The sequence below is a fragment of the Gossypium raimondii genome, chromosome 13, assembly GCF_025698545.1.
Source record: "Gossypium raimondii isolate GPD5lz chromosome 13, ASM2569854v1, whole genome shotgun sequence".
NCBI classification, from domain to species: Eukaryota; Viridiplantae; Streptophyta; class Magnoliopsida; order Malvales; family Malvaceae; genus Gossypium; species Gossypium raimondii.
Window position 1 is genome coordinate 23687873 of NC_068577.1, and position 15789 is coordinate 23703661.

Genomic DNA, 15789 nt, shown 5'->3' on the forward strand with positions numbered 1-15789 from the left:
CAAAGATATCGATACATCTTGATACTACCGGGGTGAATAGCATAGAGGGTACTATGCGCATTGATAAGAATCGCGTGCCTAATCTCCACATCAATAGGCACACACAGTCTCCCACAGAAACTTAAGATACTGTCAGGATTCAACTTAAAGTCTCCACCATTACCATCATTCACTTGCCGGATCTTTTTCACTGAAGACTCATCAACCAACTGCCTCTCTTTAATCTGACGTGATAAAGTTGGCTTCACCTAAAGTTTAGCAAACAAACTACCATCACTAGTCAGACTCAATCTTGCAAACATGGCTCGTAACTCAACCATCGACTTCTGACTCAAAACATCATAAACCACATTCGCTTTGCCGAGATGATACTCAATCACGCAGTCATAATCTTTCAGTAGCTCAATCCAGTGCCTCTGTCTCAAGTTTAACTCATTATGGGATAAGAGATACTTAAGATTTTTGTGATCGGTGTAAATAACACACATCTCACCATACAATTAGTAACGCCAAATCTTGAGCGTAAAGACCACAACAGCTAACTTCAAATTGTGGGTTGAGTAATTACGCATCAACCTTCTTTGGGTCAAGACGGATCCCCTCAACAGATACCACATGACCGAGAAATATCACTTCTTAAAGCTAGAACTCACACTTACTCAGCTTTGCATACAGTTGTTTCTCATGCATAATCTGAAGAATAATCCGTAAATTTGCATTATGATCATCCTCAGTTCGGGAATACACAAGAATGACATCTATAAAGACAACTATGAACTGATCCAGATACAAGTGAAAAACTCGATTCATCAAGTCCATGAATGTTGCAGGTGCATTCGTCAACCCAAACGGCATAACCAGAAACTCGTAATGCCCATATCGAGTCCTAAACGTAGTCTTCAGTATATCAGCCTCTTTCATCTCAAGCTAATAATACGCAGACCTCAAATTGATCTTCGAAAACACCATCGCTCCCCTGAACTGATCAAATAGGTCATCAATTTGAAGCAACAGATACTTGTTCTTGATGGTTAACTTGTTCAGCTGTCGATAATCGATACACACCCTCAAGGTATCATCTTTCTTCTTTACAAACAACATCAATGTACCCCAAGGTGATATGCTCAGTCGAATAAACCTTCGATCCAATAACTCTTGTAATTGGATCTTCAGCTCTTTGAGTTCCTTTGGTTCCATTAGATAAGGTGCAATTAACACCGGTGCGGTACTAGGATAAACCTTAATACCAAACTCAACCTCCCAATCTAACGACAAACCAAGTAACTCCTATAAAAACACATCAGGAAAATCTCTCACGGTGTGGATATCATGAACCCTCAAATTTTTAGTACCCGAATTAAGCACATAAACTAGGTAAACTTCACAACCTTTACTCAATAGGTTTTCAACCTTGGTTGCTAGTACCACATTAGAGAAGAATTCAGGTTTCTCCCCAACGACCACAATTTCCAATCCATTCTCAACCCTCAAAGTAAGTCGCTTTGTCTCAATATGTATCTTTGCCCTATGCTCAGTCAGCCAATCTATTTTGAGAATCATATCACACCCACAAAACGACAACTCCATCAAATCGACGGGAAAATCATGCCCCTAGACTGTCAACGGACACCTCTGATAGAGTCGATCAACTAGAACACTCTCTCCCAAAGAATTTGTCATTATCATACCCTGCCTAAAAATCTTTACTAAAATCCCCAACTCATCAGCCAGATCATTCACAATATACGAATGGGTGGAACCTGAGTCTACTAACGAAAATAAAAAAAATATTGCAATATTAATTACCTACAATAACATTCATCGTCTTGCAATCCTACGGCTCCCTCACAGCGTAAACACGAGTAGGTCTACCAAACAGAATCGGTACAGCTACTGTATGGGCAACTGTCTTCTGACCCGTCGAACTCCCGTTACCACCATGACCTCAGTCTCGACCTCTAATAGCTGCGGTAGTCTAATCTAACTTAACTCTCTTCGGGCAGTCCCGAACCCGATGCTCCATTGATCCACAACACAGGCACAACCCCGACACACTCCAACACACTATTGGGTGCCCACGTCCATAATGTTCGTAAGTTGCTACCTCAGTTGATCCACTCTTAGAAACTACTACGGTGTTCTATGGTCTAATCTGGCTCGATTGAAAGTCCTGTCGAGCACCCCTATCAGACTTTCGGGAATCATGGCCTCTCTTGTCTAACCTTCCCGACGATCCTAACCGGTTAGAGCCCATCTTCCCAGACTTGGATACAATTGGTCTCGATGGCTCAATTAGTGTCTCCTCTACTACCTTAGCCTCTCTAAAAAATCATCAAAGACCTCAGTGCTTTGTGTTACTTGATATACCTGAATGTCCCGATTTAGTCCAAACTGAAACCTCTTACACCTCTCTTTTTTAAAGAAAACCATCTCTAAAGCATACTGGCTGAATCACACAAACTCTGACTTATACTCAGCCATAGACATATTTCCCTAGACCAAATCCAAAAACTCCCTCTTTCTAGCACCCATGTATTGCTCTCCCAAGTACTTATTTCGAAAAGACTCCAAAAAAAACTCCCAAGTTAGGTAATCAGCAGCCGTCCCACTCTTTATCGTTTTCCACTAGCTTTGAGCTTCATCGTTTATTAAGGGTATAGTGCAGCCCAGCTTCTCCTCATCTGAGCATCCCATCTACTCAAGGATCCTTTCAATACTCTCTAACCAATATTCAACAATGGTCACATCAGCTCCTTTAGCTCCCTAGAATTCTTTACCACCCAAAGGTCGAAATTGTTAGAGTGACAATCCTCTAGAAGCTGGGGCAGCGTTCCCACCAGCTATCCTCTGAAACGCCCCAATCATCGTTTGAACCCATGGCTCAAAACCAATTTCAAGTGCAGCTTGCCCTATGGGTGGTTCCACCAATGCATTAACAGTCGGGCGTCTACGTCTAGGAGGCATTCTATCTACTATTTACATAAATTTAAATGAAATAGAAAAGTGAGAAGTGCCAAGTGATCCAAGGCAATTTTTTTTTCAAGAAAATATTTTCAAATAAGGTAATGTGTTCTCGTTCTTACCCCATTTACGACTAATTTTCATACAAGGTTATGCTTGTCAAAAAGTTTTAAACATTTCCATTTTTTAAATTTTAAAATCAATGTGTTTATGTGACATGGCACTTAGTGAGGCTGAGTCTAGACTTCTAGTATGGTCGTGCTTCGTCAAATTCTATCTTTAGGCGTTGGCTAACATGGCAATGGTTTAACTTACTTGGACATAACAATTGTCCCATAGTCGAAAGACGGGTTATAAATTGTCATGGGTTGAGTCAAATCTCTAGTGAGTCTCTGGAAGTTCTAGCAAGGCACAGAAAGATTTTCAAATTCTCATGATTAATGCTCTGATCACGGAGCCTCTATGTTGATTATTTTTAGACACATGTTCATATTTGATTGGGATTTTTTAAGATAATGTCATTTCTTCATCACAATTGTTTTTTTAAAGGTTGTTCCAATTTCCTCCTTAAATCCTTATGAAGATGACTTCTTTGTAAATTCAAAACCTTTATTTTTTTTTCTGTTCTCTTTCTTTGTACTTGATTTTTTTCTTCTTTTATTGTGTTTTGTCAAGTGATTCCTTCTTCGTTTATTATCTTTTTATGCTTGTTATTTTTTTTTTGGAATAGTAGCCAATTTCTTGATATTCCAAGCAATAGAGGTTTCAAGGGTAGTTGAAGAATGATTGTGTTCTACTATTGAGGTAAAAATGCTAGCTATTTTAAAATTATGATGTTTCAAGCATCCTTCTTATAAATATAAGTTCTCAGTTCCTTTATGGACATAAAAGATAAGTGAAGTTAAGACTAACGGGAAAAGCTTCTCTCTCCTTTTACACCTACTTGATTCGAGTTTTCACTTACCCTTTCATCCTTAGTTTATAGAGATGTTGTGGTATTACAACTAGAGGTGCTCATGGGTCTGGTCGAGTTAAGCCTAAGCATGATATTAACATAACTTATGATTGTCCCAATCCCAGCCCGACCTGAAACACGGGCTTAAATTTTTGCCCAAATCCGCCCATATTTGCAACTAACCCAAGCCCATTTGGGCCAACCTATATTATTTTTTGAATTTTCTTGAAAAATATTTATATTATATTATTTTAATATTTAATAATTTTACACATTCTTTATTTATTAAAATTTTTTATATAGCCATCTTAACATTATTTTAATGTTTACATTAGAGTAGTATTATATCTTTTGTATAGGTTTATTTTTTTTAATGTGCTATAAATTATATAATATATAAAAATAACATAATACAAAGTATTATAAACTTAAAATGGGTCGGGCTCAGGCCTTGAATGTTCATGTAACGCCCCAAAAAAATTTAAGTTTTTAATTTTTGCATGTTTTGACACAACTACTTGTTTGCTTTAGTGGTTAAGTAATTTGGGTGTGTTTGGGAGTGTTTGAGGAGCCTGGGTTCAAGTCTTGGCCTTGGCAAAATTTTTAGTTTTGCTTTTAAATGAATCTGGACATTGGTATACAGGCCTTATAATTAATAGTATTTGTTTTATGACGTAAAAAGAGCTTGTGGTCTAGTGGCAAGGTGGTGTGTTGTGTAACTATGAGGTCTGAGGTTTATGTCCTAGGTTATGCAATAGAGAATTTATTTTGCTGATTGAGCTAGGTAAGTGGTGGAGTTGGACTAAAATATTGCTAAATGAAGTTTGAATTGGTCATAGAGAGAGTTGAGGAGATTTTGGTGGAGTAAATCAATGAGGGATAAAGGGAGAGATATTAGGAGAAAATCAAGGAATTTGATTAGAGGGGAGGTGTTGTGCCATTTGGGGGACTTTAGTTTTGCGTATTCGATTAAGGGGGAAAAAGGTTTCCATTTTCAGCTTTTGGAGGGACTTTTTGGGGTAACATCTAAGGGAAATTGGTCTTTAGGCATTAGAGTATCGGTTTTGGGGTTATTTTTGTTTCTCTCTGCCAAATTTAGCAACTTTGGGAAGTACCTCTCAGGTTGTCCACTTTCTTTTCTGCTCTCCTCTTTTCTCTTATTGCCGAACCTTCACTTTTCTCTTCTCTCTTCTCTTCTCTTCTTCTCCTCTTCATTCCAGTGCTTCAAGTGTTGTTGACTACCGGTAAAATGTTATGCTCTTCACTTTGTTCTCTTCTTTCTCTTTTTCATAAAATCGAATACCCTCCTTCGTAATCATTGATTATGGACTGCTGATGCTTTTCTCACAATGTGCTGCTCGTTGCGGTTTCAGGGTTTTCCTCGAGGAGGGGTGGAGTGTAAGTGATATTAAAGTCACCGAACTACTCTCTCATTCTTTGATCAAGGTAAGTAGGCTAGTCTTTCTTTTAAGTGTATGCCGAATGTTCCTATGGTTCTATAAATGATCATGTAAGGATTTCAACCACATGTTTAAACAATACTATTGAATGAAGTTCGTTTGTACTCCAAATATCCGTCAAAAAGATTGAAGTCTACTTTTGTCTGTAGTATAGGTGGGTTAAGTCACTTTTGACTAATCGAGACAAGTTTTAATTTTAGTGTTGGTTAAGGGTATAAAGAGGGAGTTTAACCCTATTGTTCAGCGACTAACGGAAAACCTTATTTGAATGTAGGCTTTGGTGTTCGTGGATCTTGGTGCGGTTTCACGATCAAGTATGTAATCACCCCACTGTAACAATAGATCGGCAAAAAGCTGAAAAGCCGTAAATACGACATTTGAGTCCACACGGGCGTACAATCGCTCGAGTGGTATGCCCAACTTAGGATTCGTGGGCAAATGGCCGAAATACCCCCAAGGGTAAAATGACTGAAATACCCCATAGGGTAAAATGACTGTTATACCCCTAGGAGATAAAATTACCGTTATAGCCTTATGATATGTATGGTTGATTTGTTCTATGACATATATATATGACTGTTACTGAGTATGACGTTCTGCATTCACGTATGATTTATGACATGACATACTGCATGGAGTTGGGATACTGATATAGGGGAAATATACTGTGCTGGTGGCTTTGCGACATATACTGTTACTGGCAGTTTCACTGCGATTCTATTACTGGCAGCTTTGTTGCGATATTGGTGTGTTGGCTAGGTGGGTCGATTTTATCCCCACATGGTCTGGTGTGTTGGCTGGATTGGGATGGGTTGCATTATTGCACTGTACTGGTTATTGTATTGGGCTAAGGCCCATATTATTACTGTATTGGACTAAGGCCCACATTGCTACCGTTTTGGGCTAAGGCCCACACTGTACTGTTACTGTATAGGACTCAGGCCGAGACTAGTACTGCATGACTACTGATTGACTGTTAGGGGATTACACGCTGAGTTTTGTAAACTCACCCTTTCCATTTAACTGTGCAGGTAATCCTCAGCCTTAGGCGATTCGGTGCTGCGAGAGACTCGGAGGTGACCACACGACTGCTGCTGTTCACGCTTGCTTTTATTTTAATTTAAATTACAAGTTGGGTTTTGTTTTTGTAATAAGGCCTTAGAGTTGGTTTAAATTTTTAATTGGGCTTTTACTTACATATTTTAAACAGCTAGATAGGAAAAGAAGACTTTTAAAAAAATAATTACTGATTTCAAAGACACGAGTTTTAAACAATAGAGTTTAAAAAGCTTTCACAATTTTAGACCAACATATTAAAACAATATCAGATAACAAGACAAACTTTTTTATAGTTGATTTGTTAAGTAATTAATAAAGGGGTTTATGGTAAGCTTAGAAACAAACTTTTACCAACGAGTTAAATTTTTGAAAGACACTTCAATGTGACACGTTAGACTCGACCATAACGTCTAGCCTGGGTTTGGGGTGTTACAGTTCAAGCCCAAGTCCGGCCCATGTTTTAAACAAACCTAATTTTTTTCCCAAGCCCATTTTTTGGGCCTAATATTTTTACTCAAATCCTCCCAAATTTTGGATGGGCCTTCGGGCTTGGGCAGGTAGCTCAGCCCATGAATAGGTATACTATAGATAATTACTAGGAAATTCTTGGCAGTTACTAGTATTGTACTTTTTAGATTGTCAAAGGCATTGTGAACCACCTTCTTTAACCAACTTTAGGAATACGTTCACCCTAAACTTTGGAGGTTCTCGTAGTGTAGGTGTTGGAAAAAATCTGGTTTGAAAATGATTTTCTTGCATAGCAGAAAATAAAATTTTGAAAGTTGATTCATTTTATAATATTTGTAGAAATAAACCCTAGACCGAAATCATAGTTGTATTTCTGGATAGATGAATCATTGCCGTTCCCATCATTCAACCAAACGACATTCTTCACTATTCTTTTACCACAAATTGCATCGAACGTGGGTTTGATCAAATAGAATCAAACACAAAAACTAAAAATAGTTTTATTTTCTTTTGGGGTAAAAACGAAAATTCTCTTTTTAAATAAAAACTAGTAGAATCGTTATTCTAGAAAATATATTTATTTCTTAGAGAATAAAAGTCTATTTATTTTTGGGTAGAATAACGATATCTGAAAGATGTGTAAATAGCCCTACCGGTGTCATCTATTTATATGGAGAGAAGGTAGAACTTTATTGAATTAGAGAAGTTTATTTCAAATAGAAAAACACTCCCTACTTAGAGTAGGATTAGGGTGGGCAACACACCCCTAGTATTCCTACTAGGGTTGTCGCCCCTTCATAGTTCCTATCACGTCTATCCCAAATTCTAGTATTTGGGCCTCAATTTTTTATGAACTTATTTAAATTTATAGTTCCTATCACGTTCCACTTTAGTTTATATATAATAATTAATACTCATAGTCAAGTTTCATAATTAATATTTTAAGTCATTTCACCCATTTTCCAATTAGGTTTTAACTCAATTAAAACACACTATTTTGTAATTATACCTCGTAATCAAGTTTCATTTTAGATTAATTAATATAATAAAACTTGATTATATTATTTTAATACTTTAAATTAATTATTTATCACCCTAATTTCAGTATCCGTTTCAAACCCTCATTTATTTTACAAACGCACGAAGATAACCTTATAGATTGGGGCATGACCACTCTCGATTTTCACAAACTCGATTCTTCTAACTCGATTTTTAGGAACAAGTATTTTCAAATAAAAAGTTTGCAGATAAACTGATGGTGCTTTCTCCATTCATATCGTCCCACCCCATGCAATGCAAAATATCATGCTTGTAACAATACAGAAATAGTAAACATTAACATGTATTCAGTTCAACAATAGCAATGGGCATGCTTAACTTGCAATCAGTAAGACAAAAGCAGAAATTGCATTAATAGTTTATCAGAAATACAATGACAATAGGCATGTATCATTCACATGTCATGCATATAACAGTAGCAATTTAATTTTTTAAATCCTAAATTCGAACATATACGAATATCAGGGACTCAATTTAGTGAATAAAAACATTAAAAACAATTTAAGGACTATAAAAGGACTAAATTAAACGTATCACCAAATTTTGGGTAAAATTGTAAAACAGGAGCCACATGGCCGTGTGGCTAGGCCGTGTGAGAGGCTTGAGGCCATATAAAAGGGTTACACGATCATGTGAATAATGATACTTTACCCTACAAGAAAGACACGACCATGTGGAAGTCCGTGTAATAGACTATGGCTGTGTAAGAAATGAAGGATCCTAAAATAACAAACGTGCATGGTTGTATGGTCAGCACACGTGTGTGAGAGACTGCGTGGCCCTAAACTACACAAGATTTTCCCCGATTCGCTTGGTAAAGAACACATACCATTCACCTCGGGTCTGATCGATGTTCCTCACACTCTATCGATGTTCCTCACACTCTATTTTGATCTGATTCACCTCTATCTGGTCCTTCAAACGACATTTACACATGAATTAACGGTTAGTATCAAGATTTTGAAAAGATTATCAAAGATTTGACAAGATAAAAAAATTTATTAATTAAACCGAAAAATTAATGTGGAATGGTGACATCGCAGAAATATGAGGTTTAATCATTGGAACGAACGCACTTACCGATTCTTAGCAAAGGTAACAGTTGATAATGACGACAAATCCAAACAATGATAGGAATTAAACCTTATGAAATCTTTAATTAATTTACATATTCTATTAATTTGGTCTGAATTCTAAAAATTATCAATGTTCACAAAACCCTTGAATATACCTTAGATTGCATTTTAGCTTCTTTATTAAAAAATGTGTAGATAAACTCTTGTAAGTTAGTTAAGTGAATGAACAACCCTTCCGCTAAAATATGATGTTTATATATAAGGTATAATAATAAATTTAGTCCCCAATCTTTACACATTTATTCAATTTGACTTCTACTCCTTTATTAGAAGTAAACTAGAATTTTTTCTTGAAACTAATAAGGCTAAAGAGTAAAAAAAGCCCTTTGTAACAAATTAAAAAAATCAATTAAACCCTTTTAAATTTTAAAAATTATTAAAAATTATAAACAAACTTCATAAAAATTATAACAAATTTAAAATTTAAAATTTTATTAAAAAATAACAGTACCAACCCGATAAAAGAGTAGGGTTCAAATTTTCTAAAATATTATAACCATTAGATTTTAATGGGTCGGTATTGTTATTTTTAATAAAATTTTATAATTTTAAAATTTATAACTTTTTAAATAATTTTTATGATTTTAAATAATTTTAAAATTTAAAATGGCTTAATTGATTTTTTAGCTTGTTAATAAAACCTTTACGATCGCTAGTACATAGGATTTATTTTGTTTAAGATCTTGTGTTTAGGTTGTAGGGTTTTAGGATTCTTTATAATTAATTATTTTTTAATTATGTTTAAATAAAGTTAGTAATATTTATTTATAAGTCCTCCTCATATTCTTATTCACTAATGGTGCATGGGATTTATGCAATCGACGATTGCATCAAATATTCTCCCATAAATTATTAAAGATTATAGATAAATAGTATTATAGTTTTTAAATCAAACCAAAATTAAATGAATGATACAAAAGTTAGTATTTGATATATTGCGGGTTAAATATTTTAACTCGCAATTCATATTAAAATACTACCACATGTCTATTTTTCTTAATAATAATTTTTATATTTGTATCTTTTTTATTTTTACCATACGGACAAGTGTCTTGCAACTTTATTCGTGTAGTAAAGAAATTTCACTAATAATGTAACCCTAAATTATTTGATACACTATTAGTATATAGGGACAATGCCAAGAGATAAATAGAGGCCTTGGCCCTAAAATGGTAGGGACTTAATTTTAATTCCATTAAAATATGAAATTATAAGTTAATATAATAGTTGAATTGCATTCTAACTCCCTAATATGATAAAATTTCAATTTATTTTCTTTAAAATTATGAACCAATAAATTAATATAATTATTAAAATTATAATTTACTCTCTTAAAATTTATAACTTAATTTCAATCCCTTAAAATAAAATTTGGCTTTTCTCCAACTAACAAATATTTTAGGCTTCACAAACAAACGTTAAAAAGGGTAACACTTAATCCAATGAGTCATTGACAGTTCTATCTAAGGCAAAGACCTTAGATATTTAAACATGTAAATTCAATTCCTTTTATTCGCAATGCAGTCTGTGGTCTTCAATGTTAACATGTGCGTATGCTATGAATGAATTTCATTAAGTTCTTTCGAATTTTTCATCTGCGGTGCTTTATACTAGTTTAATTCTTAATTGTAATAATTTGAGCATATATTTTAATTATATTGTAGATATACGCATATTATATTTATAATAGTGAAATTTTAAAAAATAATTTGGTTTGAGTCTCAAGTCCCGAAATCAGGCTCATGAACGTAATGGACTCAAATTTCCTCAAGGCCCAAAAACGAGGTCTAAGGCCAAGCAAATCCGAGCAAGATTGAATGGGACCATCCAAGACTTCGTTACCAAGGCCCTAGATGCACACACGACCGAAAAAGAAAATCAAAATTCACTTTCTTGTTTCCAAGAAAATCAAGAAATCAAATCTTGGCCCAATTTTGTTGTTTCAAACAATTTCAAGAATAAAGAAAATCAAGAATTCAAATCTTAGAAATCTTGGTCCCAGAAATCGAATCTTGCAGCCAAGACACATTTGATTTCATGTACGAGCTTGAACGAGCCAATTTTGAGAGCAAACGGATCACAAGACCAAGTTATTGAAAAAATGGTCCATTAAGATGTCCACAAGCCCATCCCAAAGTTTGGAAAGTAATTCAATTGAATATCAAGACAAATTATCAAAGTGGCCAAAATTGTAAAATATTTAAACTATAGGTCCAATTTTATTTTAATAAGTGGATCATCATGTAAGAATTTTGTAACACCCCAAACTCGGCCTAGACGTTATGGCCAAATTTGGAGATGTCACAAATAAGGGATTTGAAAACGGAGCCGTTACGATAAACCATTCTAGCTATATAACTCTTTTTCGATTATATCTATTGTTAAAAGCGTTATTTAATTATTTTATTTTCCAAAACGTGATTTACAGTAGAAGTCTTAAAAACATTGTTTTTAAAAAGCCTATTCGTTATTTTTGGAAACCTTCGTTTTAGTAAAAACCATGGTTTTAGATATCCGTCGCAAATAAAATGTTAAAACAAAAATCCAAGTCCAAAAATTTAACCAAATAGTTTGGAGATTCCAATTTTACAAAACTCTAGAAATAATCCTTAAATTAAAATAAAAACCATAAACTTAAACAGTTTACGAACTCGTGGTCACCGTGAGGCTCCGTCACACAGATCTGCCTAAGTTTGTGGATTACCTGAACAAAACAAACAAACAGATGTGAGTTTTTGGAAACTCAGTGTGTAACCCAACAGAAATAGACATACAAAACACACAGAACTTTCATATACAGTCAAATATAGATTCGGACTCATGTCCTTTTCAGATACAGATAACAGAGTCAAATAAGCAATACATATATGTAGAATCCTACCCCCATCCTCTACACACCATCTCCGACCATCCCATCATACCATGTGGGGTTAAAAACACCCACCTATTCCTGCACACCATATAGTGTCGGTGCGACACATTAGAGATAACGTGCAGTCAAGCTGCCAGAATATAGGTGAAGTGTCACCGTAAAAATCAGTTTCTCCACATATACAAAACCCACCCAAGTCATAGATACAGAAATAACAGATACAATAATATCACGCATAACATGTTCATAAACAGATATCATATATATACACTTAATCAGAACAGATATACTCATCAATATCCTACACAAGACAGACTATCAAAATATGTGATTACATAATTTAGGGTTTGCTTAGCCCTTACCGACCCTATAGCTGGCACACGGTTGATTGAAACGAACCGTACGACCCTAGAGAAAATTTCAGATTTATGGGCCCACATACCGGTATGGGCCCACACGCCCAGATTGGCCTTTCCCGTGTGGCCCACACGGCCTGACCCTAAACCCACACTCCCGTATGGCATGCCCGTGTGGGCCCACACGCCCATGTGGGCCATACACCCGTCTGGCCTACACGGCCACACCCACACCACCACATGGCCGTGTCTTACGCACGACCATGCCTTCATTAAACACACGGTTTTGTCTCACACATGGCCAGGCACACGCTCGTGTGACGTCGACAGTGTGATGTTTTGGCTTTCGTTGAAGTTTATTTTTCTGTGTTTTGGGAACACACATGTTACGGTTTTGATGCAAAAACACTTTCGAGCCACACAACACCTAAAATCGAAAAACCAAACTTATCAAAATCAGCATTAATTCATGATTAAATCGAAACTACAAAACTGAAAATAGTTTAATTCAAGCACTCAATACTTACCCAAACACCCTGAATGATTTCGACTACAATTCCGCAAGAAGAGAGCCCTGTTCTACATGATTCACTACTGCCAAAACAAAAAATAAAACCCCAACCGGTAATTTGGAAATCAAAAACTACAGAAATAATAGAATCCCACTTACAAAACAACTAAGGGAAAGCAAAATACAGAGTTTCGATGACAGATCAAAATAGAATAGAGAGAAGTAGCAAAAGAAAAGAAAAACAAAAGAGCAGAGGAAAGCAAATACAATTGACGTCAGTTTTCTTTTCTGAAAAAAGAGAGAAATTTTGAAAAAGAAAGAATAAAATAAAAGATATCCCACATCCCTTATTTTCCTCCCACTAACTCACTACTACCACAGAATTTCAGCTCCACCAAAGATCTATCACACAACCGAGTAAAAATTAACACCCTTGGTAATGCGGGGATTCGAACACAAGACCTCCAACACACTAATCCCCGTACCACTCGAACTAGCAGGCTCATTCTAATATGAATTAACAGAAAGTTTTATATAAGACCACACAATAAGGGTAAGGCTTGGATCTAAAATAATGAACTTTGCAAAAGTGGGACTTAAACCCAAGACCTCTCGCACACACCTAGAACACTTAACCACTGAAACATATACACAGTTGTGTCAGAATTTACAGAAACAGAAATAAATTTATCGAGACGTTACAACTCTACCCCTTAAAAGAAATTTCGACCTTAAAATTTACCTGATCAAAACATATAAGGATACTACTGACGCATCGAATCCTCAGGTTCCCACGTGGCTTCCTTAGTGCCATGATTTTGCCACAGAAGCTTCACTAACGGTATGGACTTCCTCATCAAAACCTTAATATCACAATCCAAAATCTGAACCGGCTCCTCCTCAAAAGTTAAATCTGGTCTAATATCGATCTCCTCAATAGAAACAACGTGAAATGGATCAGACCGATACAGCCTCAATATCGAGACGTGAAACACATTGTAGATATAGACTAACTTTGGAGGTAGCTCTAATTGATAAGCAACCGGTTCCATACACTTCAGAATCCTATACGGCCCAACAAACTGAGGGCTCAACTTGCTCTTACGACTGAATCCTAGAATTTTCTTCTATAGAGAAACCTTAAGAAAAATGAAGTCATCCACAGAGTACTCGATATCTCTCCTCTTCAAATCTGCATAAGACTTATGTCTATCTGAAGTCAATTTTAGACGATCCCGAATCAGTCTAAACTTATCTTCAGTCTCAAAAACCAACTCAAGACCCAAAACCCGACGCTCACCTAACTCAGTCCAACATAGCAGAGTACGACACTTACAACCATACAAAACCTCGTAAGGTGCCATCTAGATGCTAGCATGGAAACTGTTATTGTAGGCGAACTCAACTAGTAGCAAAAAATTCTCCCAACTATCTCAGAAATTTATTACACAACTTCAAAGCATATCCTCCAGTATCTGAATCACCCTCTGAGATTGACCATTGGTCTGAGGATGGAACGCAGTACTGAAGTCCAATCTTGAACCCGGAGCCTCGTGCAATTTCTTCCAGAATTGAGAAGTGAAGCGAGGATCTCTATCAGAAATTACCGAAAAAGGAACCCCATGCAGTCTTACAATCTCAGAGATATAGAGCTTCGCTAACTTCTGCAGAGAGTAGTCCATCCGAACCAGAATAAGATGAGTGGACTTGGTCAATCTATCCACGATGACCCAAACAGAATCCTTCTTAGTGGGTGTCAAGGGCAACCCACTAATGAAGTCCATCATCACTCGTTCTCATTTCCATAAGAGACTTTTAACGGGTTGGAGCAAATCCAAAAGTAACTGGTGCTCAGCCTTAACGTGCTAGCACGTCAGACAATGAGCAACAAAATCCATAATCCTACGTTTCAAATCCAGTCGCTTGTATAATTCACGGAGATCCTAATAAATCTTACTACCACCGAGATGCATAGCATAAGGGCTACTATGCGCCTTCTTCAAAATCGACTGCCTCAAATTAGAATCATTTGGCATAGAAATTCTTCCTCGAAAAGACAGAACTTTATCCTTATTCAGCCCAAAATCAGAAGTACTGCCACTTTCAGGCTGACGAAATCGCAAACCCAGAGACTCATCCCCTAACTGCTTATCCCGAATCTAATCAATCTAAGTCGGCTTAACTTGTAACTTAGCTAACAGACCTCCATCATCAAATAAACTAAAACGAGCAAACATCGCCTTCAAATTAGTCATCACTCTTCGACTGACAGCATCGGCCACCACATTAGCCTTACCAGGATAATACTCAATGTGCAATCATAATCTTTGAGCAGCTCAATCCATCGAGTTGTCTAAGATTCAACTCCTTCTAGGTGAGGAGGTAATTGAGGCTCTTGTGATCAGTGTAGATGATACACCTTTCACCATACAGATAGTGCCTCCAAATCTTTAACGCAAAAACCACAGTACCTAACTCAAGATCATGCGTCGGATAATTCTCTTCGTGTGTCCTAAGCTGATAGGACACATAAGCCACAACTTTACCATCTTGCATCAGTACACATCCCAAACCGACGTACGACGCATCACTATACACCACAAACTCTCTACCAGATTCAGGTTGTATCAGAACAGGAGCCTAAGTTAGAACAGATTTGAGCTTCTCGAAGCTCAATTGTTGTGCATTAGTCCAAACAAAAGGATCACCCTTACGCAGAAGCTTAGTCAAAGGAGCTGCAATAAGAGAGAACCCCTTGACGAACCGCCTATAATATCCCGCAATACCCAAAAAACTGCGAATCTCAGATACATTCTTAGGCTGTTTCCAATCAAGCACAGCCTTAACCTTTCTTGGATCAACTCAGATCCCCTCAGAAAAAATCACGTGGCCAAGAAAAGTTACCTTACGCAACCAAAACTTACACTTGCATGAAGAGTTATTTCTCTCAGA

The 15789-nt window shown here is 36.3% G+C and overlaps 1 protein-coding gene across 1 annotated transcript; it reads right to left on the minus strand.

Moving 5' to 3' along the window:
* Window positions 1-13601: 13601 nt before the first annotated feature.
* LOC128036156 (uncharacterized) lies at window positions 13602-14621 on the minus strand. Its single transcript, XM_052627048.1, has 2 exons — window positions 14322-14621; window positions 13602-13964 (listed from the first exon to the last, which is right to left on the minus strand). Exons 1-2 carry the CDS (start codon window positions 14619-14621, stop codon window positions 13602-13604), a joined length of 663 nt encoding a protein of 220 aa, XP_052483008.1.
* Window positions 14622-15789: the final 1168 nt, after the last annotated feature.

What these genes read in the sequence shown, in the direction of transcription:
- LOC128036156 (XM_052627048.1), bottom strand. Translation starts at nt 14,621, where the DNA reads ATGGACTTCATTAGTGGGTTGCCCTTGACACCCACTAAGAAGGATTCT. An exon ending in CCAATGGTCAATCTCAGAGG is followed by an intron (nt 13,965 to 14,321) that starts GTGATTCAGATA and finishes GTTTCTCTATAG; the next exon opens with AAGAAAATTCTAGGATTCAG.